The sequence below is a fragment of the Cherax quadricarinatus genome, chromosome 31 (genome assembly GCF_038502225.1).
Source record: "Cherax quadricarinatus isolate ZL_2023a chromosome 31, ASM3850222v1, whole genome shotgun sequence".
In the NCBI taxonomy this organism is placed as follows: domain Eukaryota; kingdom Metazoa; phylum Arthropoda; class Malacostraca; order Decapoda; family Parastacidae; genus Cherax; species Cherax quadricarinatus.
In genome coordinates, this window is record NC_091322.1 from 13,552,755 (window position 1) to 13,567,764 (window position 15,010).

At 37.2% G+C, this 15,010-nt stretch overlaps 1 protein-coding gene across 3 annotated transcripts in view; it reads left to right on the forward strand.

Moving 5' to 3' along the window:
- Window positions 1–15,010, forward strand: part of LOC128697789 (BBSome complex member BBS4) — a 139,737-nt gene that overhangs the window by 112,125 nt on the left and 12,602 nt on the right. For all 3 annotated transcript variants that reach the window (XM_070090212.1, XM_070090210.1, XM_070090211.1), the window contains 3 exons: window positions 2,036–2,163; window positions 7,200–7,283; window positions 12,034–12,177. In XM_070090212.1, coding sequence (XP_069946313.1) covers window positions 2,036–2,163; window positions 7,200–7,283; window positions 12,034–12,177 — 356 coding nt within the window. The remainder of the gene's footprint in view (window positions 1–2,035; window positions 2,164–7,199; window positions 7,284–12,033; window positions 12,178–15,010) is intronic.

Here is a 15,010-nt window from a genome sequence, read left to right on the forward strand (position 1 = left end):
AGTACATTGAGTGGAAATACCTACACTGCCACTCATATGATTTTTAGATAAAACCTATTTCAACAAATTAGGATAAAAGCTAGAAACCTGCTGTAGGCAGCTGAAATTTAAATGTGATGCCCAACAGTCAACTGATGATAGCTGTTATATTTTATAGTTACATGATCAGTAAATTGCCTAAATTAGGAGTTCCTCTCCTTCCCAGCTAGGGAGGTGCCTTAATGCTGCTGAAGGACTCTGTATCCCGAGAATTGGAGATACCTTTCCCTTCCTTGGATCAAACTTGTTGGATCAAACTTGTTTACCACCCATTTCCCTGGCACTGTATAGTCTCTTCACTAAAAAGCAGTGGACTGAAGCACAAATAAAAAAATTTGCCCCTGATCATGTGCTAAATGCTAAGGATTAACAATGTAATGAAAGCCAAAGGTAAGATGACCAGATATGATGTTTTATATTTTCTAAATTCTCTAGTAAAGCCCATAAAAGTGTTTGTGTATTTTGTGCATCCTTTATCACAATTTTATTTTTGAGGAAACTGTGTGACCCTTACAGGATTAGCACTTCCCCATAATAATAATAATAATAACAATAATAATAATAATGCTTCTTGCTATTAACCCTTTCAGTGTCCGTGCCATAGATCTACGGCTTTACATTCAAGGTCCAAACCGTAGATCTACGCCATGAGCTCAGCTCACTCTGATAAGCTGTGAGCAGTAAATTTGGGCCTAGATTTGAGAGATATCTATGTGGTATGTGTGCACTACATAAAACAAATCCTGCAGCACACAGTGCATAATGAGAGAAAAAAACTGAGACCGTAATTTTCGATTAAAACAGCGACTTTGCAGTGTTTTTTGTATGTTTTCTATAGTTGTATTTACAATTTCTTGATCTCATTTGATAGAATGGAAGATCTACTACAGAAATAGAGATGATTTTGATTGGTTTAAGTACTGGAAATGGCTTGAAACTGAGCTCAAAGTAGCAGAAATGTTAAATTTTTGCCGATGTTCAAGAGTAAACAAAATACATCACAAGTCTAATACATGACAGCTGGTGGGTCTAATATACATTCACAAATGTGGTGATATTATTTATACAATTATTACAGTATTGCATAACAGTAAATCTTCTATTTTTTGGTTTGAATAAAAATTCATTATGTGAATAAAAAATCAAAATGGAATTCATTTGTAAAGCCTGAAAACATAACTAATGAACAGAGGAATTGTTAGTTTAGTGCCAGGAATGCCTGCATTGTTTATCCTGGACCCTATTTTGAAATTGGAATATTTTGAACTTTGCATTAAATTGGACAAATTACCAATTTCCGGTCACTTTATTTTGTTGTTGATACAGTTGACTTGGCGATTTCTTGTGCTCAATCGATAGAATAGAAGTAATACTAGTGAAATAGCTAAGAATTTGGTTGGCTGGAATACTGTAATTTCCCTAAAATGGGAGTCAAAGTCAGCAAAATCGCCGATGCATAAATATCGCCGACACATCAAAATTCGCGAGAGCATAATTTCGTCAATTTTCCATCAAATTTCGTACTTTTTGTTTTATTACTTTCAGAAAAAGATTCTCTACCATTTCATAAGAAAAAATAATGAAATTATTTTTTGAAAATTCTTGGACCCTGGTGCACACCTCAAGTCTAGCTTGAATTTTTTGTTATATGATGTATATTAGGCAGGACAAACAAGGGAGAATAGACAATATGTTCTTAGACTTGTAGAGGGTATTTTATGTATGTTGTCTCACAGGTAGCTAATATTTTTTTTAACCCTTAGACTGTTCAAATGTAGATCTACGTTTGTACCGCTAGCGCTCCAAACGTAGATCAACGTTTTATATTTCCTGCCTCCAAATTTGGCATGATTGGCCTGAGATGCCTGGTGAATATAGAATGGATTCAAGTAAGGTTAACCAGTTTCCCTAAATCCATAAATTTTACCATGTACACATTCCAACAGCATGTCAGGACTTACATTTGACTAATTCAGTATTTTTATCATCCAAACAGTTTCCCTTACTTATTTAGATGATGAAGAGAATGCTCGGCAGGCATATGAGCAAGCTGTACGTTTGGAGGAGAGAGATCCCAGCATATGCCTCAACTATGGTATATTTCTGCACAACCACAATGATAAGGTATAATGTCCTACAAGTATTTCAGAAATCATGGGTACTGCCAAGGGGACACAAGGGAGACTGAAGCCCCTAAATAAAGATAGTAATGCAGCCTCAAGACAAGTCCCCTGTCCCCATCTTTGAAGCAATTTGCCACCCCAAAGCCCCTCCTGTATAAAGTTTCTGGAGCTGCCCCTGCCAAAGATTCATTCTCTCAGGTACTGTAAACATCCTCTTCATTGATTTACAACACTGATTCTTTGAACATTCCATTTAATCCAAATGTTGGGAGCAATGGGTAAGTCATCCCTTCTGTATAAATTACTAAAAACAAGAAAAAGAAAAACTTTATAAAACTGGAATGTTTGAATGTGCATGGATGTAGTGCGGATGACAAAAAAGAAATGATTGCTTACGTTATGTTATGGTAGGATTGCTAGTGTCTTTTTCTGTCTCATAAACATGCAAGATTTCAGGTACGTCTTGCTACTTCTACTTACACTTAGGTCACACTACACATGCATTTAGAGGCATATATATATACACACCCCTCTGGGTTTTCTTTTTGGGTCACCCTGCCTCAGTGGGATACGGCCGGTTTGTTGAAAGAAGTCTGTTGAGTATAGCTGGTAAAGTGTATGGTAGAGTTATTACTGAAAGAATTAAGAGCAAGACGGAGTGCAGGATAGCAGACAAACAAGGAGGCTTTAGGAAGGGTAGGAGGTGTGTAGACCAAGTGTTTGCAGTGAAACATATAGGTGAAGAGTATTTAGATAAGAGTAAAGAGGTTTTTGTGGCATTTATGGATTTGGAAAAGGCATATAATAGGGTAGATAGGGGGGCAGTGTGGCAGATGTTGCAAATGTATGGAATAGGAGGTAGGTTATTGAAAGCAGTGAAGAGTTTTTACGAGGATACTGAGGCTCAGGTTAGAGTATGTATGAGAGAGGGAGATTATTATGTCAACATGATTGTTCAGTATATTTATAGGTGGAGTTGTAAGAGAAGTGAATGCTCAGGTGTTGGCAAGAGGTGTGGGGTTGAAAGATAAAGAATCTAACACAAAGTCGGAGCTGTCACAGTTACTCTTAGCTGATGACACTTGGCTTTTGGGAGATTCCAAAGAGAAGTTACAGAAGTTGGTGGATGAGTTTAGTAGGATATGTAAAAGAAGGAAATTAAAAGTCAATGTAGGAAAGAGTAAGGTGATGAGGATAACAAAAAAATTAGGTAATGAAAGATTGGATATCAGATTGGAGGGAGAGTGTATGGAGGAGGTGAATGTTTTCAGATAATTGGGAGTGGACGTGTCAGCAGATGGGCCTATGAAAGATGAGGTGAATCATAGAATTGACGAGGGGAAAAAGGTGAGTGGTGCACCGAGGAGTCTATGGAGACAAAGAACTTTATCCATGGAAGCAAAGAGGGGAATGTGTGAGAGTATAGTTATACCAATGCTCTTATATGGGTGTGAAGCATGGATGGTGAATGTTGCAACAAGAAGGCTGGAGGCAGTGGAGATGTCATGTATGAGGGCAATGTGTAGTGTGAATATAATGCAGAGAATCTGTAGTTTGGTAATTAGGAGGAGGTGCAGGATTATCAAAACTATTATCCAGAGGGCTGAGGAGGGGTTATTGAGATGGTTCAGACATGTAGAGAGGATGGAACAAAATAGAATGACTTCGAGAGTGTATAAATCTGTAGTGGAGGGAAGGCGGGGTAGGGGTCGGCCTACGAGAGGATGGAGGGAGGGGGTAAAGGAGGTTTTGTGTGTGAAGGGGCTCAGACTTCCAGCAAGTATGTATATGCATGTTAAATAGGAGTGAATGGAGACAAATGGTTTTTAGGGCATGACGTGCTGTTGGAGTGTGAGCAAGGTAACACTTGTGAAGGGATTCATGGAAACCAGCAGGCTAGACTTGAGTCCTGGAGATGGAAAGCACAGTGCCTGCACTCTGAAGGAGGGATGTTAATGTTGCAGTTTTATAACTGTTGTGTAAGCATGCCTCTGACAAGATATGGATGGAGTGAATGATGATGAAAGTTTTTCTTTTTTTGGGCCACCCTGCCTTGGTGGGAAACAGCTGATGTGTTAATAATAAAAAAATCTTCATAATTCCCATTAATGAAAAATATAAGAAGTGTCTAGGTTACAACTCTCCACCCTCATGAGTGAAGCAGTGAAAGTTTTACAACTGCTGATCTGTAGGTCAAAACATGTGTGAAACAAAACCATTTTTTGTACTATTGTTTTCTGTAAAAATAACTGATTTGTATGTTGGATGATTTACTTGTGCATTGCTCACTTGTTTAGTACTGATGATGTAGCTACAATGAGCAGTTTAGATGTTTGGATTACAAATGAGGAAGCTGTCTCACATACACCAGTAATGTATCTTGTTTTAAGTTGAGGATGACCTGTAAATATGAGCAAGTCAGTCTTCTGGGGAAGAGGTTATAAAACCAGTAAGCTGATAAAATGAGACAGTAACAAAATGGAAACCCTTATGGATATGAAGAGAATGTTTTGCTTGGAAACCAAGCTATTTCAAATTTATAGGTTCAGGAGAGCAGGTAAATGAGGTGAACAACAATAAAATGAAATGCAAACTGGCAAGTTTCTTGTTCAATAAGTGTGCACTACTGATAGTGCCAAGCAAATAAGTACAAACTGGAAATTTATTTTCCCAAACCTCAGCTACATTGAGAGGAACGCTACCTCTTCCTGAAGTAACAGGTCTGAGGGGTACCCCAGGTTTGTGGGTTTTATAGAGACTATACATGTACATGTACTGTATATCCCAAGTTGGCAGGTACCAGATATGTAAGTTTCCTTTCCTGTTAAGAATGTTTGAGGATACTTCTCACCTTCAGAAGAACAGTCTTTGAAACTGCTTGTATGTTTATTGAAACAGGTATATGTATTTGAGCCATTAAGGAGATCCATCATCTTTTAGGGGTAGTTGGCCATGTCCAAGATGATCACTCCTCCACTCCTGTCAGTGCTGGTGAGGTTAATCTGCTATTTTGAAGCAGAAATATATTTAAAAGGGTTAATGAAAGGCCTGAGGAGAACACTCGCATCTACTCCATCCCTTGCAGTAGTTGCAATAAAGTGTATGTAGGTAGCCATAGTTGTGATATTTACTGAAGGTTTTGGCCATGTAGATCAAACTGCAGGGCCTATGAGAAGGGATGTTCAGCTGGTACATTGGTCCAGGGCCTGGATCTTAATGATGAAGATTTTGCAGCAGAACTGTAACATTTACCATTAGTACATAAAGCAAATTTTGGAAAACCAGAACTGAAAACTTCAGAATTGCTAAATTTATTAAAAGACTGCAAACTTTGTGAGATATTTCCAAATGTTTGTGGTAGTTTCAGAATGTTGTTGACAATTCCAGTTATACTAGTGTCAGCAGAAAGTTCTTCTAGCAAACTCAGACACATCAAAAACTTTTTAAGTTCTACTATGTCTCAATCCCGACTTGTTGATTTAGCAAGACTGAGTATTGATTCAAGCATTGCCAGATAAATTTATTTTGATAGTGTTATTAGAAATTTTGCAGACAAAACAGCCAGAAAAGCTCGTTTCACTAAGTAGTCTAAATAAATGTTAAACTTTTAAGAATTTATTTTACTTTGAAAGATCTTATTAAATGTTTAAAAATTTAGGCACCTGTATAGTTATAGGTCAACAAAAATTTTCAGAATCTATAAAGTATATGTATAAAGTAGTACTGTATATGTTATCTGGTCATTTTGCTGTGCAGATAATAAAGCATTTATGAAAGTTTACCAATGGTTTTATTGAACTTCAAATTCTCAATTTTGAGAGAAGCCTCAGCCTGCCCCCAGGGGCCCCAAAGTAGCCTTGTTCTGCCTTGCAAAATTTCTCTTGGAAGCCCTGGGTAAAAACATATGTGGATGAGAGGATGGGACAGCTATGGATTTGTCTACGCACAAGTATGAGCACATGCTTGCTGTGCCATTAACACCAATAATGCCTGTGTTTTACATTCTAACACTACACACCATATGAATTAGCCCAGGGGAAGCATGGTTATCAGTGAAAAAAACAGAAAAAGAAGAAAGTGCCTGGAATTGATGATCATTCATGCCAACGACACCATTACCCTAGAGCCAAAGAAGTTTCCAGTTGAAAGAACTCCTGGCTCTCAGACCCCCATTGCCCTCATGATGTTACATAGCTTTGCACCTTAAATCTCCTCATCACCTGCTCTCCTGACTATATAGATCCAGGTGTACCATGTACACCTACCATCCGACTTACGACCTGCTCGACTTACGACCACTCGACTTATGACCGTGTTTTTTATGCCAAATTTCTGGGAAATAAACAACTGTTTGTGTTGTACACAGTGTTTACCCTAAACCTTATGGTATAAAATACAGTACTAACAGCATAAAAAGTAAAATAAAACAATAAAATAAAGTCATTACAAAAATGTGATGTTGATATTCAGTAGTAAAGTTCGACTTACGTCCATTTCGACTTATGACAGGTTTCTTGGAACCGAACTCGGTCATAAGTCGGATGGTACCTGTATTGTACTCTATAGCTTGAAGAAACTTGGTCTCCAAAACATTGTTTCAGTGAATCTTTACATTCTTCCATAGTGTCTTGTTTTAAGTCAGTCTTGAACTGCATATCAAATCATTTTCATTATGAGATTTTGAGTCCCTCTTGTTTGTTGATGGGTTTTGTTCATCCTAGCTATTGGATTATATTGTAGCCATGAAAATAACAAATTCTTTCATGGGTCAGGTAGCAATACTGATAATGTATTGCTAAGTGTATTATCAAGCAACACAAAGAATATCAGGTGAGTTATTTTTGTTACTGAGAAGAAAATATTAGATTTAGGTACACAGTACATAGATTTTTTGTTAAAAAAATTTTGCTGATTAATGATTTGTGTACTAATATTTTATTAAATTCTAAACAACGAATATGTATACAACTTGAGAAAGTAATGAAATTTAAATAATAGTTTTTTGGCAAGTATGATAAAATAGAAATTTATTTACAGGAGGGTGCTATTAAAATGATCAACGAGTTTGAAGTAAGAATGGTTAAGTTCCGTCATGCTACTGGAGCAGACCTGGACACAGAGGTAAGTGCTGTATTACTATTAGTTTCCCTCTATTGTCTGCATTATAGTACATATGTATCTTAAGAATAAAAACTGCTTTTTATGTGGTATTTGGTGAACCATTGGGTAAAACAATCTGTCTTAGAATATTTTAATTTTAAAAGAAGGTGGACTGGTAATCCAACAGATGGCTTCAGTTGCTGGTCATCATATCACTAAGACCCACGTCAGGAAATATTTATTGTTTCCTGATGATGAATAAGACACATATGCAACAGTTGGATATCTTTATTGTTGAAATGTTTCATATATGTGGTAGGCTTCATCAGTCAAATACAAATAATGGATTGTAGACAGCAGGAATAGTGACAATGTAAGGATGATGTAATCAATCCATCAACCTTGGAGAAATAGTTTGAGGTGGTCAGTTCCTCGCTGAACTCTTCTCCAGGCTGAGGGACTGACCACTTCAAACTATTTCTCCAAGGCTGATTATATCGTCTTTACCTCACCACTACTCTGCTGCCTACAATCTATTCTCCATATTCGACTGATGAAGCCTACCACATAGGAAAAATCGTTTCAACAATAAAAATATCCAACTATTGCATAAGTATCTTACTTATCAAATTGTCATTATTTTATACCATTGTCAACATTGATGACTTGGCTAACCTAACATAACAACGTGTCTGAATACTTCCTTCAGCATCAAAAATGTAATTGAAAAATCTCCTTGTATATAAGATAGTATTTGAGAGTTTACTTCTCAGTTTGGTGTTGAAACAGATTAGAAAGAGGAGGAGGCCTGTCAATTTTGGTAAAAGACTTGCTTCAGGCTATGGAAATTAAAGCTCAAAATACAAATAATGTCAAAATTTTAGAAGTAGAGACCAGAAGAGAGAAGAAAAACTATTTGTGAATACATTCAGTCTCCTTTTTAGAATTACATGGAAAGAAAAAAGTTGCTAGATATATAAAGAACTACTTAACCCTTTCAGGGTCCACAGGCCCTCTCAGAGACTTGTTCTCAGGGTCCTCCAAATTTCAAAAAAAAAAAAAAAAAAAAAATTCTTACGAAAAGATAGAGAATTTTTTCCCGATCACGACATCAAAAGTATGAAATTTGATGGAAAACTTACAGAATTATGCTCTCATGAAGTTAGCGGTCTTGATGTTTATGCATCGGCGATTTTGCCCAATTTGAGCCCTATTTTCGGCCAATTCCAATGTACTAGTTGACAAAAATCATAACTATTTTGCCAGAACTCCATTTTTTCTATCGAATGAGTACAAGAAACCACCAATTTACCGATTTCAGGTATCCAATACAGTGGTCAGAATTTAGCAATTTTGCCAATTTAAAACAAATTTAAAAAGATGCCAATTTCCAAATAGGATCCAGAATAAACAAGAAAGACATTCCTGTTCATTAGTCACATCCCCAGGCCCCTCTTACATTTCTTTTGCTTTCCACTTTTAATTTTTATTCTCACAAAAAAAAAAATAAAATTTACTGTTATGCAGACTACTGCATTAGTGTAGAAATGGTATAAATAATATTGACGCACTTGTGAAAGAATATTAGACTCACCAGTTGACGTATATTGGACGCTTAGCATGATTTGTTTACTTTTGAACTTTGGTAAAAATCGAACATTTCTGCTACTTTGAGCGAAATTTCAAGGTACTTTTCATTGTAAAACCAGTCAAAATCATCTCAATTTCTGTAATATGCCTTCCATTCTATACATTGAGACCAGGAAAACTAGAATACAACAATAAATACCATACGAAAATATAGTGCAAAGTCGCTGTTTTAATCCAAAAACATGGTCAAAGTTTTTTTTTTCTCATTATGCACTGTGTGCTGCAGGATTTTTTTTTATACTGCGCACACTGACCACATAGACCCATTCTTTCATGTGTAGGCCTGCCAGCTTTCTCTCACTAGATTTGAAGGCGCTAGAATTTATGCATACTAGAACGTCATGGACACTGGCGCGTAAGCCGTACTAGTACGGCCGAAACCCTGAAAGGGTTAACAGCCAGAGAAAACTGTTATTAAAAAGTGACTCTGAAGAAATAGCACAAATCACTGTAATGGGGGATTTCAGCTATAAATAAGAGTGACTAGTGTATGAGGCCATAATGGTACATGTATATGAGTGCTATTGGCACATTATCTCACTCTGTTATAATGTTATCAAATCGTGACTAGATAAAACTATAGAGTGAAATGTTGTCCCATAAAAGCTTGTTCTGCAATGTGTATTTTTTCAGTATAATTCACCTAATTCTACATGTAATAAATGGTTCCATTATGCATGCACCAGCACATCAGAGATGCTAGAGAGAAAGACACACATGGTATATACTGGATTTTGTATTCTTTAAAAAAGAAGAAATTCTCGACGTAAATACAGTGGACCCCCGCATAACGATTACCTCCGAATGCGACCAATTATGTAAGTGTATTTATGTAAGTGCGTTTGTACATGTATGTTTGGGGGTCTGAAATGGACTAATCTACTTCACAATATTTCTTATGGGAACAAATTCGGTCAGTACTGGCACCTGAACATACTTCTGGAGTGAAAAAATATCGTTAACCGGGGGTCCACTGTAATTTCAGCCCATTGAGAAAGAGTGATAATGCTTTTTTTTAGAATTGCAGTGGAACCTTGGTATACGACCAGCTCCCTACTCGAGCAAAGCTCAGCACTTGACCAAACAAATATGACCTGCCAGAACTTTGCTGTACGTAAACTGTTTTGTGTTTCTTCACATTTTTTGGTGTTTTTTTGTATTTGTATAAGTCACCATGGGGCCTACAAAAATTAGTGATAACAGCCAACCAAACAGAAAATTGGATGGGAAGAACTTATTCGATGCTCAGACGGAGCGGCACTCGAACAGCCTTCTGGAATGAATTAAGGTCACATACTGAGGTTCCACTGTAATATATGATGCCAAGGACAAAAATCACAGAATCAAAGGAGGAAATGTGTAAAATATTAAATACCGTCCATATTTTACGGCGAACAAAACTCTCCAGTGTCGAGGACCCCTTCCCTCCCCAAGTCTGATTGGCTTAATTTAAAAAAAAAAAAAAGATAAGCGATACTTCAGCCTCCAAGATGCAAACCATATTGTCAGCAAACATATTGTCACTACTGCACTATGTCTTATCAACAAGATTAATTAAACTATGTATTAAATAACTGGATATACATTATTTATTGCCAGCGCTGACCTAAATGTACAGTTACAGACAAAGCCATGTTAGAGATCTATGACTCTCAACTGCTGGAATGCAGCTTGATCTGCTGGAGCTTCAAAATTATTATGAGGAAACTTTTGTCTATACATACTTAAGTCATTTTTTAACCTCTCCACAATTTTTTTCTGTTTTGTGTGTAAATTAGATCGTTCATAGCTTTTAGCACTAGTCAGACTTCCAAATTCACTGAACTTAATTATTCATTGTTTTTACTGAAGTGTCTCTTGTGGATAATTGGCTAGGCACACTATTCCTTGAATTTATAACCAGTCATAGGATTTCATTTGAAATCTGTTAACTTATTTCCCACTCCCAAATCTCTTCTTTCCAGACATTCTTTCTAATCATTTGCAATATTAATAAGGTTACAGCACTATTTATAGAGAAAAAGTTAAGGCAATATTTATAGAGATAATGTTAGAACAGTATAGAGATAAGGTTATAACAGTATTTACAGAGATAAAATTAGGGGTCGGCCTAGGAAAGGTTGGAGAGAGGGGGTAAAGGAGGTTTTGTGTGCGAGGGGCTTGGACTTCCAGCAGGTATGCATGAGCGTGTTTGATAGGAGTGAATGGAGACAAATGGTTTTTAATACTTGACGTGCTGTTGGAGTGTGAGCAAAGTAACACTTATGAAGGGGTTCAGGGAAACCGGCAGGCCAGACTTGAGTCCTGGAGATGGGAAGTACAGTGCCTGCACTCTGAAGGAGGGGTGTTAATGTTGCAGTTTAAAAACTGTAGTGTGAAGCACCCTTCTGGCAAGACAGTGATGGAGTGAATGATGGTGAAAGTTTTTCTTTTTCAGGCCACCCTGCCTTGGTGGGAATCGGCCAGTGTGATTAAAAAAAAAAAAAAAAAAAAAATTAGAACAGTATTTATAGAGGTAAGGTTAGAACAGTATTTTTAGAGAGATGGTTGCTGCAATGCAAAAGCAGCCAAAATATAAAACAAATTTTTTATGTTTATAGAATTTTGTGGTATTCACAGATTCTGGATTAGCAGGGAACTGTAGTAATGTAACTACTATGAATGTGGTGTGGATGTAGAATAATTTAAGAAGCCCTACCTTGGTGGATATTGTTTGGGGCTCCATGATAATCAACACACTACCATGATTAATGTTGTGTGCATCGGTATAGCAGTAAACAGCATACCATGGTAATGTTGTGTGTTACTCCATGATAGTAAACATTACCATGGTCAATGTTGTATATGACCCCATGATAGTAAGTAGCCTCATAGTTTAACATGGTTTCCAATGGCAACCTCATGGTTACCAATTATATCTTACTGAAATATAGTATTACTTCATTATCCATTATCTCTAATTTAAGTAAGTTTGCCTGACATGCTCTGCATAACAAAAGGGCTTTCTGCATGTACATCTAAATGTCACCCACCTCTGTACACACATTGTATCATGCTGAAATGAAGGAGCTTTAATCTTTAATAAACTTTGTTACTGTATGAACTGTGGATCATTCAACAGATTATTGAAAATGGAGCCAAATTAGCCTCACTCCTCGGGGTAGATGGCTCGGTGTTTCGCAAAAAACCCGGTCGAACAAGACTTGATGCTCAGGATGAAACTGTGCTCCTAGAGAAGACGGCTTCAGTGACAGACACGTTAAAGGTGAGCGCTTTATACATTGTTCTCCTCTTTGGAGAATATTGATTTCTGTCCATAAAGATTGTTTTAATATGTATCTAAATGAGCTTGGCTCAAGGCTGGACTCCGGGAGTAGAAAAATTTTTGGAACTCATCATAGGTAAAGAAGGGTAAACTACATATTTTTGCTATGTTTATTATGAAATTTGATGAATTAGACACTTGTGCAACACTTGGGTATCTTTATTGTGGAAACGTTTTGCCAACTAATGACTTCCTCGGTCTAATACAGGGAAGAATGGTTGAAGATCAGGACTTTGAGGTAATCAGTACCTCAGCCTGGAGTCAATGTGATCAGTCCATCAATCAAGATTGTTGGACTGATAACATCCTGGAGTTAATGCAATCAATTCATCAGTCAAAATTGATGGACTGATTACCTCAAACTCCTTCTGATCTTCAGCCATTCTTCCCTGTGCTGGAATGAGGAAACCACTGGTTGGCAAAACGTTTCCACAATAAAGATACCCAAGTGTTGCATAAGTGTCTAATTCATCATCCTGTCTGAACCATTCATCTCTGAACCATTCATCTACATTATGAAATACTGTACCTGTTGAGAATGTACCACTTTATCTTTCACTGTCTCATACATAGTTCTTTGTTATTGATGCCAGGGTTGTTCACATAGATCTATGCATAAATTCTAGTGGTTTTAAATTTGGTATGAGAGACCTAGTAGGCCTACATATACAAACAAACATAATGAGGGAAAATTTCTGGGTTTGCACCTTGACAGCAGCTTGAAATTCAACACTCATATCCAGCACATAACAAAAAAATATCCAAAACAGTTGGCATCCTCTCAAGGATATGTTATTATGTACCACAAACAGCACTACCTACATAATGCTATTCACTGATTTACCCCTAAACAAAGAAGGGAATGTACGAAAGTATAGTGTTACCAACACTGTAATGTGGTTGTGAAGCATGGGGGGTAAATGCTGCAGCAAGGAGGACGCTGGAGGCAGTAGAGATGACATGTCTAAGGGCAATGTGTGGTGTAAATATTATGCAGAGAATTCATTGTGTGGAAATTAGGAGGAAGTGTGGAGTTACTAAAAGTATTATTCAGAAAGCTAAAGAGGGGTTATTGAGGTGGTTTGGTCATTTAGAGAGCATGGAGCAAAATAGATTGACTTAAAGGGTGTATAAATCTGTAGCAGAGGGGAGGAGGGGTAGGGGCTGTCCTAGGATAGGATGGAGGAAGGGGGTAAAAGAGGTTTTGTGTGCAAGGGGCTTGTACATGCAGCAGGCATGTGACCATGTTAGATAGGAATGAATGGAGATAAATGGATTTTGGAACCTGACAAGCTGTTGAAGTATGAGCAGGGTAATATTTTGTGAAGGGATTCAAGGAAGCCGGTTAGTCAGACTTGAGTCCTGGAGGTGGGTAATACAATGCCTGCACTTTAAAGGAGGGGTTTGGGATATTGGCCGTTTGGAGTGACAGTGATTATGTGTTAATGATGGTTAAAGTGTTGAATGATGGTGAAAGTGTTTATTTTTTGAGTCACCCTGCCTTGGTGGGAGATGGCTGGCGAACGTGTTAAAAAAAAATGGAAATTAAAAGTGAACATGGGATAGAGCAAGTGATGAGATTATCAAAAAATCTAGGGAATGAGAAATTGGATATCAGATTGGAGGGAGTATGGAGGAAGTAAATATGCTCAGATATTTGGTAGTAGACTTGTCAGCAGTTGGGTCTATGAGAGATGAGGTGAAGTGTAGAATTGATGATGGGGAAAAAAAGTGGTTGATGCATTGAGGCATCTGTGGAAATAAAGAACTTTATCCATGGAGGCAAAAAAAAAAGGGAATGTACCAGAGTATAGTGATACTTGCACTGTTGTATGGGTATGAATCATGGGGTTTGAATGTTGCATTGAGGAGGAGCCGGGAGGCAGTACAGATGTTGTTTGAAGGCAGTATGTGGTGTGAATATTATACAGAGAATTTGGAGATTAGGAGAAGGTGCGGCATTAACAAAAGCATTATGGTGGTGATGAGGTGGTTTGGACATTTTAGATGCTTGAGGCTTGGATATCCAATAGGCCTGTGTAAGCATATTAGATAGGGATATATAGAGGTAAGCAGTTTTTAAGATTTGACATGTTGTTGGAATGTGAGCAAGGTAAGATTTATGAAAGGATTCAGGGGAAACTGATTAGCCAGACTTGAGTTCTCATGGTGGAGATGTGGTATGAATGGTCATCTGAACTGTGAGGTCAGTGTCCTTCTGGCAAGACAGTGATTGAATGATTGATAGTGAAAGTGCTTTCTTCTTGTTGGGTGACCCTACCTCGATGATAGACAACCAGAGTGTTAAAACAAGAAAATATTGAAGTCTTCAAACAGAAACTAGATAAGTTCTTGCAAGAGGTGCCTCTTCAGACAGGTTGTGATGTGTGGGCCTGTGTTGCAGTTAGCAATAGTCTGGCAAACCAGACTGTCACCAGGGAAGTTTGACCACAGACTGGCCTCTGAGAATAGAAACCTATTAAAACCAGTCACAGCTAGATATACTGAAATTCTTGGAAAAGAAAGGATAAATTGAAAGTGTTTGCTGTATTCAGCATGTAGTGCAAGCTTAACTTTTAAAGAAATTTTATATGGATTTTATGCTAATAAAAATATATATCACATTATTGTAGCTTAATTTTTCTTAAATTTATAATAATGAAATTACATTTTACATCCCATGAAAGCAAGAAACTCGAGTACTGTAATTATAACATCAACATACTTAAATGATGATAGATAATTATATATATACATATCTATCTATATATAT